Here is an 18,879-nt window from a genome sequence, read left to right on the forward strand (position 1 = left end):
GCTTGCCGGGTTACCGTCTTACAAGAAATGGTAAGTGAATCTTAGCAAAATAACGTGTTACGGTAGTTGTAATAATTGTACAGGGTTAACTCTCTACTAAAAGCCGGGATCGACCATTAACATTAGTTTTGCTAATTGAATTGCGTAAAAAATATTGTCAAAACACTTCTAATCTAACTAAAGTCTCTATCTTCCTCTAAATGGATTTATTAATCGTCTAAAGAATGGAATAACTTTTCCATAATGACAACAAATTAAAATTATTTAAAATTGATAAATAACTATTAATTTTATAGTTACTTTGTGTTAATGTTGAGTTTTATACCTTCATCATTCCGGACGATCCTGGGCGATCCCGGCTTTTAGTTTCAAACGTATTTTCATTGAGAAAACACGTCACTTCGAGGAATCCAATCAAAAACCGTGTCTAGCGGCATTCCGTTTAAAAATAGGTACTGACGTGTTTTATCAGGAAAACCGCCGGGGATTTTCTGAATTGTTGGCCTATTTTTGACTGCAATCAGGGGGTTACGAATCTATTTCGAGATACGATCCGTTTGTTGTCTCCGAACTCACTCTGGGATTTAATTGTCATCTGATCCTACTGTATTAAGATTTTTGCATCTTTGAAAAGTTTATTTAAAACGCAGTTTATTGATATAGAACATGTAGTCCCGTGTTAAGCCCTGCACATTTATGTCAATTTTCTGTAGAATGGCCTCTATATTATCGGAACACATACTCAAAAAGCATGTTGATGCAGTGTTTTTTGAAGAGAAGTGTGTTTAAGATAATCGGTTGCGCGTTTTACGACATCCGATTTTGGGCGCGAATACAACTCGGGTACAGTCTAATATAGACCGAGTACAATTACGTTTATTTACCGTACCTGGGGTACATGTAAGTATACTTAGAGTACCCAGGGTACATGTAAGTATTCTCAATAGTACCCGGGGTACATGTAAGTAGTACCAGAGCCGACAATGACCAATCCAGCTCCATTATCCCTCATGAACCGACTCAAAAAACCGAGTCGGCAATATTTGACTTAATTTTTGGTTTGATTGCTCTCGAGGGATCGAAAATTTCAGAATCTGCCTAAAAGCCCTCGGTTTGATCCCCAGAAGCGACATTGAAAACTAGCATACTTTGTTATCTAAAAGGCTGCTAAACCTGATATACAATGATAATGTGAATTTTCTCTCACATGATGTTCATCAGTCATATTATATAAAAACTTACAGCAGTAGTAAACAACTGGACAATAATTAATGAACGCATCTTTCATTTGTCTTTGACACTTTGATTTTGACATGGCCTAGATTTAAATATGTGACTGGACTTTACCAGCACTCTTGTAACAGAGCTAAAGTTTAAATGTACCATTGAAGATCACCTAAATCAAGATTTGCTATTATAGACGTGTGGAAAGTTTTAAGGGTGTGACAAGTAAGCAAAATTTGGTCATTACCCAGAGGCCACAACTGATCTATGACTGTATTAAAACAACAAAAATCAGTGCCTGATTTAGATTTCCTTAGATAGTTCAATAAAAACTAATTTCATAAGCCTGGTAACAGTTTAACGGTATTGCTACCAATGTGTCACACCAGGGCCTTGAATTTGAAATCTAGGACATGCATGGTCATTTCTTCATGAAATCAGGACACAAAATTGTATTTAAAGTCCTTAAAGGGGCCTTTTCACAGATTTTGGCATTTTTTTTAACTTATTCATTAAATGCTTTATATTGATAAATGTAAACATTGGATCGTAAAAGCTCCAGTAAAAAATCAAGAATAAAATTAAAAAAGGAAAAGAACATTGCCCGGAGCAGGTTTCGAACCAGTGACCCCTGGAGTCCTGCCAGAGTCCTGAAGTAAAAACGCTTTAGCCTACTGAGCTATTCCGCCGTGTACACAAATTTGACGTATTTTATACCTTATATAAGCAATCTTCGTAGTTGCACAAAATTTAACGACAAAAACAGAACTAAATTATTCAATCGTTTGCGTTGCAACGCTTTATAATTTTTAGGTTTTTAAATCGTCAAAAGATGCATATAATGGCTATATTAGAGCACGGTAATTGTTCAGTATTACTGTTTCCTCACAAGTATCATAACTAAAACGAAAATTTGCGAATCTGAAACAACTTTTTTCAATTTTGTCAATTTACCAAAGCGTGAAAAGATCCCTTTAATTGACCTGGCTATAGTTCTCAGATTATTATAAGCTCAATCAGTATATTTATATCATTATTTATGCTTTGTGTATTGTAAAATATACACAATCATGCAGTTACATGATAGCAATAAATAATATCAAAGCTACCCATACTATCAAGGTCATTGACGAAGCCTATGGTCAAAATGTGAACACACTGAGTGTAATCGCCCTCTCGTGCCAGCAAAAACAACACGTTGACAGGTTGTCATTTTTGACAGTTCTACTTTCACTTTCATTTTGTGATATCAAACTATTAACAATTATGTGGCTGAGAAAAAATATCGCCATTGCTTTTTATGCCCCCGGTAGGGTGGCCTATATTAGTTGAACTGTCAGTCAGTCATTCAGTATGTCAGTCTGTCCGTCCGTCCGAAAACTTTAATGGCCATAACTTTTTAATATTGAACATAGCAACTTGATATTTGGCGTACATGTGCATCTCATGGAGCTGCACATTTTTAGTTGTGAACGGTGAAGGTGAAGGTCATCCTTCAAGGTCAAATGTCAAATATAAAGCGTCTGTCTGTCTGTCCAAAAACTTTAACATTGGCCATAACTTTTTTCAATATTGGCGTGCATGCGTATCTCATAGAGCTGCACATATTGATTGGTGAAAGGTCAAGGTCATCCTTCAAGGTCAAAGGTCAAATTTTGCAATATTGAAGATAGCAACTCCATATTCGGCATTCATGTGTATGTCATGGAGCTGCACATTTTGAGTGGTGAAAGGTCAAGGTCATCCTTCAAGGTCAAAGGTAAAATATATGGCTTCAAAGCTGCGCAACAGGGGGCATTGTGTTTCACACAGCTCTTGTTTAATATATTTTCTGCACATTTCTTAAAAAAACTTACATCAATACACGAGTTTCTTCGTTAATTCAATCATTCCTGACAGACTTGTGTACATATTTCGCTTTCATTTCGACGCGCGTAGGTAGGACCGCATTACCGCTTCCGAAATGTGTATTCATACTATTGCCGTCGAGGAACTTATCTGATGTTTGACGGAAAGGGCCGAACATGTGCGAGTGTGGGTCAAGTTCCCCACAGGTACTACTTTCCCGTTCCCCCAATTTTTTTCCGTACCTAAAATTTTTCGTACCCAATTTTTTGTTCGTTCCCAATTTTTTTTCATCCCCAATTTTTTGTTCGTACCCAAATTTTTATCGGTCCCAATTTTTTTGTTCCCAAATATTTTTTCGTACCCAAATTTGTTTTCATACCCAAATTTGTATCGAACAATTTTTGAACTTTTTTTTTCCGTACCAACATACACAATTGTGGTGATTGTGGTGATGTAGATAAACTTAACTTGATGCTTTTATATCCATCCTCTCAAAAGCATCGTCACACCAGTACTGTCAGTACTTTGATTACATCTCTTCCGGATACCCGGTAGTTTACAGATTATCTATGGAACGGACCAAGTCGAAGTAATGTCGTTAATATGTGACTGTTTGGTTATGTACAATCTGTTGATAAGATTTATTATTTTCGTCACAAATTTAAATACCGTAAAAATTAATAAAATTAAAATCCCACTCATTTTTTTCATTTTTTTTGTAAAACAAATAAACGTGCAGTCTCCACAATACAATTCCAATTACTGGTTAAATCGACTCTTTCAGCACCAATTTACAATAATACAATGGTCACATGCTGTAAAACACGATAAGCCTTTGCGACCCCGAGCTGAAAACACAGAGCTTACGTTGTCACGTGAATAGTCGCGCCCTGATGCAGGTAATACAGGAAAGAGCAGTGGTACTGAGCTGGGGTGTTCGTGAAGAGGAAACTTGGGTCTATCAGTTGATAAATGTTTTTTTCACCGTCGCTGCATGTCTTAACCGTGAGGGAGGCGGAAAACGACAAAGGGCGAGGCATGGTATGGTATTGCGCAAGGGGGGGTTAGAGGGTTAGGGTTTGGGTTAGTATTAGGGGTCGGGTTAGGGTTTGGGTGAGCCTAAACCCAACCCTAACCCTAACCCGACCCCTAATCCTAACCCTTACCCTAACCCTTTTTGGGGGTTATCACCCCTGACCATGCCTCGCCCGTTGTAGTTTTCCGCCTCCCTAACCGTGAGGGAAAGTGACAGACGGCATTCGTAAGCAATACTATTTCATCCCAAGTATCCTCACGCATGTCTAAAATAAGACATATATACCGAAGCTGGTAAGAAGTACTTTACGCAAAGTCTCGCCCGTCCACATCCCTTCAAATACGAATCGACAGCTGAAATATATGGATGACACTCATCAAGTAAATGTACAAAAGTGATGTATGGGTTGTGTGTATAGCTTTCATTAGCTGGAAGTGGTGGACGATCGATGGTTTCAATAAATTAATCCACAATAGGCTGATCCCGGAAAAGCACGAGTTTAGAAAAACCCACTAATCACCCCGGTACAAACAACGCTGGTCCATTATATCAACCAATGAAAGCTTCCTTAAGATAATAACGGTTGATACGGTGTGTGATTTTGAAAGGATTATAAATGGGTCATGTTTATTTGTACCAGCAGATTGGGTTTTTCCAAAAAGTTGCTTTTTCCGGGATTTATATATTGACCGCATACGATCCTGACGGATGTCGGGTAACATGCTGGTATCAATTAATGCCGCGTTAAGAACTGGACTCCGACGTATTTGAACACGATGGATTAGTCGCATGGGTTCGACAAAGGTGTTCTGAGATAATAGTTTCCAAATCCTAAAATATATAAATTTACTCGTTAATAAAAAAAAGTAACATGTATGTTCAAACAAAAGTTATGTGTCACTTAAAAAATATACTTTTGAACCTCGGGTGGTTAGCGTGTGGCTATGATATTAATTAGTGAAAACATCATTTTGAATGATAAATAATCATATTATAACGAAAAGTTAACTTTTCTGGAAAAAAAATATTTCACTATCAAAAATATATATAACAAGGTATGCAACTCAAAATCACCCCAAAACGGGGTGCATCGCTTTGAACAGCCATATCTTCATCAATTGAAATCTTCACGGAGTAAAGGGCAACTTCCCTACAAAGTTCATGTAGTTCGATACCATAATTCAATAAAACGTATGAAAAAACATTATTACCGTTCTTGTCGTTACATTCTGCTTCAAGACTAACTGTCCAGCGCCGTTTGAAACCTTTGTTTACATACATTTCAACTAACTGACATTTTAAACATACGAGTGATTTCATTGGTCCAATGCGGAGGTGTCTTTACAACTGGAGATTTCATTCATAAAGAATGCATGATCACTGTCAACTGGGTCATGCGTGTTGTGTATCGTGTTATTTCTTAAAAGTTGACCCAGCATTTGTAAAAAATATTGCAAGACATATACATTTCCAGAAAGGAAATTCATTTCTGCGTTGAATAAGACCGAGATCATGAAAATCGCTGCACAATTGATGAAGATATGGCTGTTCAAAGCGATGCACCCCGTTTTGGGGTGATTTTGAGTTGCATACCTTGTTATATATATATTTGATAGTGAAATATTTTTTTTCAGAAAAGTTGACTTTTCGTTATAATATGATTATTTATCATTCAAAATGATGTTTTCACTAATTAATATCATAGCCACACGCTACCCGCCTGTGTTTTGAACCATACCCTACTCAACCGATTATGTCCCTCTAGGACAGTCGTGTGTAAATTCGGCCCGGTAATAGGATGATAGATTGCTAGATGGCGACATTAAATATTCACATCGTCTTTTCGCATTTTTACCTGTGTATATACAAAGGGACGTTATACAACAAGAAGGCCTGAAAGGCCAAAAGTCATCACCTTAGATAACAAGATATTATTGGGACAAATTTTCTGAGCAAGTTTCATGAAGATCGTAAAATAAATGTGGCCTCTTGAGTGTTAACAATGATTTACTATAGCCATATAAGGAAAAATGCCCCGCCCCTAGCAGCAATGTTTTTTAACCAACCGGCATCATTTTTGAACTCGTCCAAGATATTATCGGGATGAATCTTCTGACCAAATTTAATGAAGATCAGACAGTAAATGTGGCCTCTAGAGTGTTAACAAGATTTTACAATAGCCATATAAGGAATAATGCACCGCCCCTTGGAAGCCATGTTTATCAAGCAAACATAATTATTTTCAAACTCATCCAAGACATCATTGAGACCAATCTTCTGAAAAATTTCATTAAGATTGGACAATAAATGGGGCAGCTAGAGTGTTAACAAGGTTTTATTATAGCCATATAAGGAAAAATACCCCGCCCCTGGTGGCCATTTTTTTGAAGCAACCAAAACCTTATTCAAACTCATCCAAGATATCATTGGGCCAAATCTTCTGACCAAGTTTCATGATGATCGGAAAATAAATGTGACCTCTAGAGTGTTAACAAGGTTTTCCTATAGCTTTATAAGGAAAAATGCCCCGCCCCCATGGTGGCCATGTTTTTCAACCAACCGGCATCATTTTTGAACTCGTCCAAGATATTATTAGGATGAATATTCTGACCGAGTTTCATGAAGATCGGACTATAAATGTGGCCTCTAGATTGTTAACAAGATTTAACTATAGCCATATTTAGTAATATAAGGGAAAATGCCCCGCTCTTTGGCAGCCATGTTTTTCAAGCAAAGGTTACCATTTTTGAACTCATCCAATATATCTTTGGGACAAATCTTCTGACCAAGTTTCATGAAGATCGGAAAATAATTGTGCCTCTAAAGTATTCACAAGGTTTTACTATAGCCATATAAAAGCCATATCAGAAAAAAATGCCGCGCCCCTTGGCAGCCATGTTTTTCAAGCAAACGTAACCATTTTCGAACTCATCCAAGATATCATTGAAACCAATCCTCTGACCACATTTCATGAAGATTGGACTATAAATGTGGCCTCTACAGAGTTAACAAGGCAAATGTTGACGCCGCACAACGCACAACGGACGATGGACAAAAGGCGATCACAAAAGCTCACCATGAGCACGTTGTGCTCAAGTGAGCTTAAAACACGCCTAAAGTGCACGAGATTTAAGATCGATATTGAAATTTTGCAACAAAAATCTTGTTTCGTGATTTGCTGCTTCGTATCGTGTCCTCGCGCTTTAAAAGATATGTTGAAAATTTAAAACTGGATATCATCAATCAAATGAAATTCCTTTTTAAAATCAATAAAGATTTTCTGACTGAATTACACAGTAACATCACAATATATTTAGAGAATTCCCCAATATGATGCAATAAATATGAGTGTCTGGTTAACGCAGTAGTTGGAACAAGCCCTAGGCGACCCGGGCTTATTCTTCGTTTCCGTAGTCTGGTTGGTGGTCTCCGTTACGGACAGGTCGGGTTTTGTACGGTTATTCCAGCTTACCCCAACAACGCACGACAACACGTCAATTGAAAATCTTTCACTAACAACTAAATAGCAGGAAACTGTAGCTATAATTTTAAAAAATCGTTCTAACTTTCGTGAATCTAAAATGTTAATTAGGCAAGATATCGGGAACACATTCCGGGTCCAAATATAATACATCCACAGGCGCGGAAGGACCTCATAAACTTCAAAATACACACACATAAATATATAGAAATATAGAACATAAATGCAAAACAAGAGGGCCAAGATGGCCCTAGTACGCTCACCTGAGAGGAGTCGGTTCATTCATTCTTTACCAAATGTCGAACTTGACCTAGATATTGTCCAGACAAACATCCTGGTCAAGTTTCATCATTATTTCATCTGCGAGTCATGATCAATGTACCTATGAAGTTTCATGATCCTAGGCGTAAGCATTCTTGAGTTATCATCCTGAAACCATTTTCCTAAGTTGAATCACCGTGACCTTGGCAGCCATTCTGTGAATACGTTATTTGGCACTGTGACCTTGACCTTTGACCTAGTGACCTGATAATTAATATGGGTCATCTGCGAGTCATGACCAATATACCTATGAAGTTTCATGAACCTGGGCATAAGCGTTCTTGAGTTATCATCCAGAAACCATTTTCTTATTTTAGGTCACCGTGACTTTGACCTTTGACCTAGTGACCTGAAAATCAATAGGGATCATCTGCGAGTCATGATCATTGTACCTTTGAAGTTTCATGATCCTAGGCATAAGCGTTCTTGAGTTATCATCCAGAAACCATTTTACTATTTCAGGTCACCGTGACCTTGACCTTTGACCGAGTGACCTGAAGATCAATAAGGGTCATCTTCGAGTCATGATCAATGTACTTTTGAAGTTTCGTGATCGTAGGCATAAGCGTTCTTGAGTTATCATCTGTACACCATTTTACTAATTCGGGTCACCGTGACCTTGACCTTTGACCTAGTGATCTGAAAATCAATAGGGTCATCTGCGAGTCATGATCAATGTACCTATGAAGTTTCATGATCCTAGGCCTAAGCGTTCTTGAGTTATCATCCGGAAACCATTTTACTATTTCGGGTCATCGTGACCTTGACCTTTGACCTAGTGACCTGAAAATCAATAGGGATTATCTGCGAGTCATGATCAATGTATCAATGAAGTTTCATAATCCTAGGCATAAGCTATCTTCAGTTATCATCCGGAAACCATTTTACTGCTTTGGGTCACCGTGACCTTGACCTTAGACCTAGTGACCTGAAAATCAATATAGGTCATCTGCGAGTCATGATCAATGTATCTATGAAGTTTCATGATCCTAGGCATAATCGTTCTTGAGTTATATTCCGGAAACCATTTTAATATTTCAGGTCATCGTGACCTTGACCTTTGACCTAGTTTCGAACTCGTCCGAGACATCAATTGAACCAATGTTGTGACCAACTTTCATGTTGATTGGGCAAAAATTGTTACTTCTACAGTGTTTACAAGTTTTCTCTATAGCCAAATAGGAAAAACTGCCCCGCCCACTGGCGGCCATGTTTTTCAACGGATCGGAACCACTTTTGAACTCAACCAAGATATCATTAAGACAAATATTTTGACAAAGTTACATGAAGATTGGGCATGTAATGTGACTTCTACAGTGTTTACAAGGTTTTTCTTTTTTAACCTAGTGACCTAGTTTTTGACCCGGCAAAACCCAGTTTTGGACTCGGCCGAGATTTTATTGGGACAAAGCTTCTGACCAAGTTTCATGAAGATGGGACAAGGAATGTGGCCTATAGAGTGTTTACGAGCAAATGTTTAAGGACGGACGGACGGACATACGACGGACAAAGACCGGTCACAAAAGCTCACCTGAGCAATCAGGTGAGCTAAAAAAATATAACACATATTTTTCCCATCATAAAATAGTAAACTGGTAAATAAGTGTAGCGTATCCAGGCGTTCAGGAACGATTTCCAGACGTGCTGACCGAGTACGACACACATTTATGGTTAGATAATTAAACGATTATCTTCTAATCGTGACACTATACTATTTCGGTAGTGTTTGTTTTCTAATCTTAAAAAGCAAAACTGTGTTAATTGATAGTTAATTATGTCTTCCCTGACGATTGAGTGACCGAGTAAAGACTCTGATAATCTGCGAAATGGATTTTACTGCGTAATTGTAACTGGTCCACAGTTAATTCCTTACACTGAATAGAGCTACACCCTTTACGCTGTGTTCAGACACAGCAATGTAGCCAAAGTTCAGAGGATTTAACTCGAATAAGCCCGTGAAATATTCGTATATATTCATTCGTGTCTGCTTGCGTAATGTAAAGGTCATTTAAGGTGAAAAACTGGATATAGTTAAATCATTTGCCAAAACATGCTTTCTGATATTAGAAAAACACAAAGAACATATTATATATTGTGAAACTAACTGATTTTACATTTTTTACATACCGGTATCTTGTGTTTTATTTTAGATATCTGATGCATTTTATGATCTACTGGGAAACTAACTGAATTTACCCTTTTCTTACTTATCTAGTGTTTTATTGTAGATATCTGATGCACCTTATGAACGTGTATTGTAAAGGAATGAATCTGTTTTTAAATGTTGTATCTTGTAGATATGTAATTAATCTTGCAGCATGTCAAATATTTAGCAAATGTCTTTAAGGATGATAGATATCATGTGATATAAGCATTGTATTTATATTGCCTATGTGATGTACTGTCTCCTATAATTCTATTATAAATGACCATGTGTGCTTATTTTATAATGTTGTAGATATTATGTTTTGTAATGAAGTACATGTGGATGAGACAATAATAAATAAATATTATAAGTTTGAATGGCTTTTGTTTATTTCACACTTGCGATTCATTTTGAAAATGAGTTGCGTCAAAGAACATCCCCGGAACCCCGATATGCTGCAACAAGTTGGAAGTGCTAGGAGAAGGTGCCGATAGATTTCGATGATTTTCGGTAGGGTAAGTAAATCCAGTTCTATAATTGTTTTAAGGCATTTTTTAATTAAAATATATTTTGGTGTATGCAAAGGAGGTATTACCATGTATGTTAGAAAAATCCTGGCTATTAATATTCGGAGGAAATCTATCGGCAACTTCTCTTAGCACTTCCAACTTCTCACAGCATATCGGGTTTCCGGGGGTAATGAATATGCAATAGCCTTCAGCGCTTTGATTTTCAACACAATTACCACTTCAATCCATTCCGAGATAAAGGGCGAGACAAGTGCGAAAAAACAATTCACACATACATTCCATCCTTGTGGTTATATAACCAACAAATACAGTAAGGAGCAGGCAAGCTTTATTTTGTAACTCTTCGTGATTGTAACGAGTTTCCTTCATTGAGTTTCCTTCGTGCAAGGCCTGTTTGAATGTGGAGACCAACGCTTACAAAATACGAACATAAATGTCGAATTTTAGGTATCGCTGGGTCTTCCATGGAGGATATTCAGTTGTTTCCATTTGTTTTGTCATTATATGCCATCTTTGTTTTAAGCTGCCTGAGAAATGCCTAATTGCATTTTTCCTTTGTAACACTATGCATACATATTTGAGTTCAAAACACTTTAACCACAGCAACTACGAATACACAAGGTAATCACACAGAACCATGGGGCCAAATAATAAAGAAAGATACGCGTTATTTATGGCATATTTACGCGAAATCCACGCACATAGTAAAACGTAGTCATGACGAAATTACGAGATCAACCAAGTCGTAATAATGAGAGTATTTGTTAAATATATATAATGCTTTGTATTTATTTTATTTTACACTTTCAACACGAACACTTTCATAGTTACATGACACACAATTCAACACGTCTAGTTTTAGACTGAAGGAATAAACCTGTTTTATGTCATGTTTACTTATTTTAAAATAGCAAGTTAAAAATTGAATTACGTTTGTTAAGATTGTCTTTGGTGTATAATAACATTACCTAGTTATTAACCCACAAGCGTTTACATAATTGCATAGAACGGCTGCCCTGTATTATATTGTCAATAATCAAAGGGCTCATACTACACAAAACAATTGCATCACGAATCTTAAGTGGTAAATTTTTAACAAGCAAAAAACTTACGGGGGCCTTTTCACGTTTTGGTAAATTGACAAAAATAAACAATAAAGTTTCAGATTCGCAATTTTCGCTTTAGTTATGATATTTGTGAGAAAACAGTAATACTGAACATGTACCACGCTCTAAAATATCCATTTTATGCATCTTTTGCCGATTTAAAACCTCGAAAATGATAAACCGTTGCAACGTGAAACGATTGAATTATTTGGCGAGTTCTGTTGTTGTCCTTATATTTTGTGATGCTACGAGGATTGCTTATATACAGTATAAAATACATCACTGCTTGTATGAGCACAGATGTACGAGTGGTCTAAGCGATAGACTTACTCCAGGGGTCAGTGCTTCGAGATAAGTTGAAGGTTACTGTTTTCTTTCTTCAATTTTATTCTTGTTTTTTTTTTACTGGAGCTATTTAGATCCAATGTTTACATTTATCAATATAAAGCATATAATGACAAACTTCAAGACACTTCAAAAACTGTGAAAAGGCCCCTTTAAGTCAATTAAAACAAAATGAATAGAATTTTTTGCAATTCTTATACTAAGTAAATAGCAGACAGTTGTGAACAAAGATATGGCGTTGCAGAGTACCCCCACATTCCATTACATACATTACTGTTATATTATGTCCATGGTGACTCGCTAAATGTGTGATGTGTTAGCGAACTTGTCACTATATTACCACAGTCACAAATACCAAGTATATAGGTGTAGGGACATGGCATTTGCCATACCTTTACGGTCCTTCCCAGAAATCGTGCTGTGTGTACACTAATAACACCAAACCATATATATATACTCAACTGCATTGTTTTAATGTATTTTTCTAAGATAAAAAAAATATGGTACAGAGCAAAAATGGGATTACTCCGATTCCACCGGCCTTCAGTTTGAGCGACAACTTAACCCTGCCTCTGAAACGGGGACCTATACAAACAAATTTATTTGAATAGGTCCCTGTCTGAAATGATCATTAATTAAAACTACATTTACATTAAATATCATGTTGATGATTCATTGGGTAAATGATCGATCACTGCAATGCATTCGATAACTCGCCATTGTATTTTCACGTTTACCTGGAAATAATTGTCTAGACCTCTTGTTGATCGTTGGCTTAATCACATGACATCATTAGTCAAGAGATTGTATCTCTACATTTTTGATTAGTTCTGTGAATGCATTTCGTAGAAATACCGTAATACAGATTGTGTATTGTTGCGCATGTTCGCCATTAATGATGGGAGACATATTTGAAGTGTTTTTTTCTTTTGTTGGGTAACAAACTGTTGCTACTGAACCTGTTTGATACTCTTCAGAAATATGTGGAAAATAATAAGCAGAAAATGTTATGTATGGAAATTGTGGGACAACTAGGTCGCTTACCTGAGACCAAGGGAAAGTGAACTGTTCCGAGCAGCGTTTAGGAGGTTTCCGAAAACAGTTCACAATGAATACCACATATCATTAACACAAAAGTTCTGAGCATGTGTCATAATTAATATGCAAGAAAATATGACTTCAAGAGTGTTAAGTTTTTTAGTCACCAATAGCATAATTTGAACAAACTTTGCAGATGACCATCATATAATGTTATAATGTTCTCAGAGCACAGCCCATATATTTTATGTTCATGCTATTATTTCTGATTATTTCAAATAGTATAGTTTTGTTTTAAAATACATCCAAATAAGATTGGCAGATTAAGAAAATAAATGCAAAAGTCCTTTTAATGCATAAACTAATTGATGACAAACATTATCTCAACAAATCAACATCTGCCTTTTTATCTCGTAAATAACATTCTGGAAAAAAGGATAATACTTTTCACACAGCAGTAATCATCAAAACAACATAAACACTGGTATTCATAACATTTCAAATATTATTTTCCTTAAAGGTCATTCCTGGTAAACACAGACTAAAATAAATGTATTTTATGAACAAGGAGGAACAATGACAGAATATTCTTTGTATTGTTTTAAGAAAAATCATCAAACACAAAGAAAAACTTACTTTTCAGAAATATTTAATAGATAGTGATTTGGCAAATAAAATTGCGTTTACTAGAATTTAGTTAAATCATTAATCAATAAAAAAAAGATTGAACTGTTTAACAATAAAGACATACTTTTAAAACATTTAATGAACTTATTCACAATTGCTACATTTCACAAAGTTGGAGTCTAACATAATACTGCTCCGCCAAAATACACAGTCCATTGTTATTCTACAACGTAGTCTTCAAGGCAATATCTGACAAATGTTCCTACACTTAATATATGAGTCGTGCTCTTTCAAAATGGGGTAAAATGCATGTGCACAGTCTGCACAGGCTAATCAGGGATGCCACTTTCCACATAAACTGCATTTTTAATAAGAGACTTTCTATGAAGAAAAATGTCCAAAAAGCGGAAAGTGTCATCCCTGTATAGCCTGAGTAGACTACACAGGCTAATCTGGGACGACACTTAACGATCATGCATTAAACCCCTTTTCACAGAGAATTCATAATTCCTACGCTTGCAAATTTAAAAAGCCTCATAATAACTGGGGTTTTATTTATGCATACTATTTTAACTCAATCCTTAAGAGTATGTATTTCAATATTGTTTAATTAAAATGTAGGAGTAAATGATGAATACTCTTAATTTTGCTATTAATCTTGAATGCATACCGTGGTTTAACGACACAGTGTGCAAAATAATCAAGGTCATGAATTTCTGGAAATAAAATACATCAAATTTAAGGATAATAGGATATGACTGAAACATGATCCTTTATTAATACCAGCCAAGAAACCGACTCTCTTGAAAATCATTAGTTTGTTAAGCACTTAAGCCTCTCTTGACCATGCAACTTTACTGGTAATTGATAGACCTTCCAACATTTATGATAGGAATACAGTTGTAAACAAGTGTCAAAAGCGAATTTATGTGACTTCAATCAAATGCTCTACCATCATTTGGCATTGCAAATTCCTCATGTAAAATAACGGCTATTCCAAAATTTGGTGCTGCAAATTCCTCATGTGAAACTGCTATTCCACTATTTAGTCCTGCAGAGTCCTTATGTAAAATAATTGCTATTCCACTATTTATGCCTCAATTACAAATAATTTGATTGATCGACCGATCTTTTTTTGATTGCAACTCGATTCCTTCTCGGGCCTGACGTCGGGTAAAATTTTAAGTGAGAGTTAAAATTAATCCGCACGCGGCCCCATGCTACAAAATGACCCAATGTCTGTGCGATCATTGACCGGGCGCCAGCCCAATGTTTGGAAAATATGTCCCCTGATCAGATGGTGAGCAGTCTCTATTTGTGACTGAGGTTTTAGTCATGCAGATTCTTTATGTAAAATAACGGTTATTCCACTATTTGGTCCTGCAGATTCCCCATGTAAAATAACGGCTTTCAACTATTTGGTCCTGCAGATCCCTTATGTAAAATAACGGTTATTCCACTATTGGGTCCTGCAGATTCCCCATGTAAAATAACTGCTTTTCCACTATTTGGTCCTGCAGATCCCTATAGTAATATAACTGCTATTCAACTTTTGAGTCTGCATATTCCTCATGTAAAAAAACTGCTTTTCCACTATTTGGTCCTGCAGATTCTTTATGTAAAATAACTGCTATTCCACTATTTAGTCCTGCAGATTCCCTAGGTAAAATAACTGCTATTTCACTATTTGGTCCTGCATATTCCTCATGTAAAATAACGGTTATTCCACTATTGGGTCCTGCAGATTCCCCATGTTAAATAACTGCTATTCCACTATTTGGTCCTGCAGATTCCCCATGTAAAATATCTGCTATTTCACTTTTTAGTCCTTCAGATTCCTGATGTAAAATAATGGTTATTCCACTATTTAGTCCTGCAGATTCCTCATGTAAAATAACTGCTATTCCACTATTTAGTCCTGCAGAAATCTCATGTAAAATAACGACTTTTCCACTATTTGGTCCTGCAGATTCCTAATCTAAAATAACTGCTATTCCACTATTTAGTCCTGCAGATTTCTTATGTAAAATAATTGCTATTCCACTAATTAGTCCTGCAGATTTCTTATGTAAAATAACGGCTATTCCACTATTTAGTCCTGCAGAATCCCCATGTAAAATAACTGCTATTCCACTATTTAGTCCCGCAGATTTCTTATGTAAAATAACTGCTATTCCACTATTGTGTCCTGCAGATCCCTAATGTAAAATAACTGCTATTCCACTATTGTGTCCTTCAGATCCCTAATGTAAAATAACTGCTATTCCACTATTGTGTCCTTCAGATCCCTAATGTAAAATAACTGCTATTCCACTATTGTGTCCTTCAGATCCCTAATGTAAAATAACCGCTATTCCACTATTGTGTCCTTCAGATCCCTAATGTAAAATAACCGCTATTCCACTATTGTGTCCTTCAGATCCCTAATGTAAAATAACCGCTATTCCACTATTGTGTCCTTCAGATCCCTAATGTAAAATAACCGCTATTCCACTATTTGGTCCTGCAGATTCCTCTCATACATGTCCTTGAGAATGGTCATGCTGTTTTTGAAACGGAGTTCATTTGCCCTAGCTGCCTCAATCCATCTGTAATAAATAGAAATTGGATTCCCATATAATTACATCTCCAACTGATGGCCATTTGAGCTCTAAAGACGAAAAGAGATTAATAGACGAAAAATATAAATCATGTACGCCTACCTAATAAACATATACAATAACAATTATTTCTAACCTAAACAAGAGATGTGTGTTAGAAACACTATGCCCCCTACTGCGCTGCTTTCATTTATTTATTTTTATCATTAAGCAGGTACAGATCATTTTTACAAGGGAAGTAATATTTTTAAAGGAATATAATAAACAAGAGGGCCTGAAAGGCCCAAAGTCACTCACCTGAGATAACAAGATATTATTGGGACAAATCTTCTGACCAAGTTTCATGAAGATCAGAAAATAAATGTGGCCTCTGGAGTGTTAACAAGGTTTTACTTAAGCCATTTAAGGAAAAATGCCCCCCGCTGGCAGCCATGTTTTTCAACCAACCGGCATCATTTTTGAACTCGTCCAAGATATTATACGAATTAATCTTCTGACCAAGTTTCATGAAGATCGGACAGTCAATGTGGCCTCTAGAGTGTTAACAAGATTTTACTATAGCCATATAAAGAAAAATGCCCCGCCGCTTGGAAGCTATGTTTTTCCAGCAAACATAAATATTTTCTAACTCATCCAAGATATCATTGAGACCAATCTTCTGACCAAATTTAATGAAGATTGGACAACAAATGTTGCCTCTAGAGTGTTAACAAGATTTTACTATAGCCATATAAGGAAAAATGCCCCCCCCCCTGGTGGCCATGTTTTTAAAGCAACCAAAACCATTTTCAAACCCATTCAAGATATCATTGGGACAAATCTTCTGACCAAGTTTTATGAAGATCAGAAAATAGATGTGATCTCTAGAGTGTTAACAAGGTTTTACTATAGCCATATAAGGAAAAATGCCCCACCCCCCTGGCGGCCATGTTTTTCAACCAACCGGCATCATTTTCGAACTTGTCCAAGATATCATTGGGACAAATCTTCTGACCAAGTTTCATGAAGATCGGAAAATAAATGTGACCTCTAGAGTGTTAACAAGGTTTTACTATAGCCATATAATGCAAAATGCCCCGCCCCCTGGCGCCCATGTTTTTCAACCAACCAGCATCATTTTCGAACTCGTCAAAGATATTATTGGGATGAATCTTCTGACCAAGTCTCATGAAGATCAGACAATAACTGTGGCATCTAGAGTGTTAACAAGATTTTACTATAGCCATATATAGCCATATAAGGAAAAATGCCCCGCCCCTTGGCAGCCATGTTTTTCAAGCAAACATAACCATTTTCGAACTCATCCAAGATATCATTCAGACCAATCTTATGACCAAATTTCATGAAGATTTGACAATAAATGTGGCCTCTAGAGAGTTAACAAGGCAAAAAATGACGCCGCACAGCGGACAAAAGGCGATCACAAAAGCTCACCATGAGCACGTTGAGCAAAAAATATAACTTCCATTGTGAAAATGATCTGTACCTGCCAAATGCTGATATAAATTAACTTCCTTTAAAGCTTCCCTTTTGTTTTTTTACCTTTGACCTTGAAGGATGAACTTGACCTTGACCTTTCACCACTCAAAATGTGCAGCTCCATGAGATATACATGTATGCCAAATATCAAGTTGCTATCTTCAATATTGCAAAAGTTATGGTCAATGTTAAAGTTTACAGACCGATTAACTGACGAACATTTCAACTGTTATACGCCACCCTACTGGGGGCATAAAAAATTAATTTCCAAAGGAATTGATTATAACATGGTCAGGTTACAAACAACTAATCCAACATGGTGTGATTTTACTATCAATTGATAATTGGGTACATGGACCAATAATTAATTTTAAGAACATTTGTAGAATATTTGTAAAATATCAAAGACTCTAAAATTAAAAAATTATACACAACATTGATGGAAATCTTCAAAGTAGATTATCTTGATATTAAATCTTGGATTATTTTTAAATACCCTTGAAATCAATCAAGTTATTTCTTACAAATAAGCATTTAAGGTACATTGCTCCTATTAGACACATGTCAGGACCATTCTATACTGACAAGGGTAATACTAACAAGACTATTGCCAAGCAATATATGTCCCGTACCGACTCCACCATTATCAGAAATTCCATCATTGTCAGATTTTTTTTATTTGTTGCCATAGCAACCAGAATTTTTGACGTAGGAATAAAATGAAATAAGGTGCATAATGTCCATATTGCCATCTATCCATGTTTCAAGTTTCATGAAAAAATATGAAGAACTTTTCAAGATATCGCTGGATCCAGAAAACCACCATTTTCAGCAGTATTTCTAGTCTATTTGTTGCCATAGCAACCAGAATTTTTGACGAAGGAACAAAATGAAATGACACGCATAATGGCAATACTGCCATCTATCCATGTTTCAAGTTTCATGAAAAAATATGAAGAACTTTTAAAGTTATCGCAGGATCCAGAAAATTGTGATGGACTGACGGACAGAGCGAAAACCACAAGTCCTCTCCGGTGAAACCGGTAGGGGACAACAAAAACAACTCTTTGAGGTTGTTAATGTTGGTTCATGCCTGCA

The 18,879-nt window shown here is 36.3% G+C and overlaps 1 protein-coding gene across 2 annotated transcripts in view; it reads right to left on the reverse strand.

The window, feature by feature from the left end:
* Positions 1–13,823: 13,823 nt before the first annotated feature.
* LOC127862313 (protein lin-37 homolog) overlaps positions 13,824–18,879 on the reverse strand; it is a 62,112-nt gene continuing 57,056 nt past the window's right edge. For both annotated transcript variants that reach the window (XM_052401396.1, XM_052401387.1), the window contains exon 7: positions 13,824–16,290. In XM_052401396.1, the coding sequence (XP_052257356.1) occupies positions 16,188–16,290 (103 nt within the window). In that variant the 3' untranslated portion in view covers positions 13,824–16,187. The remainder of the gene's footprint in view (positions 16,291–18,879) is intronic.

This window comes from Dreissena polymorpha, chromosome 1 (genome assembly GCF_020536995.1).
Source record: "Dreissena polymorpha isolate Duluth1 chromosome 1, UMN_Dpol_1.0, whole genome shotgun sequence".
Lineage (NCBI taxonomy): Eukaryota > Metazoa > Mollusca > Bivalvia > Myida > Dreissenidae > Dreissena > Dreissena polymorpha.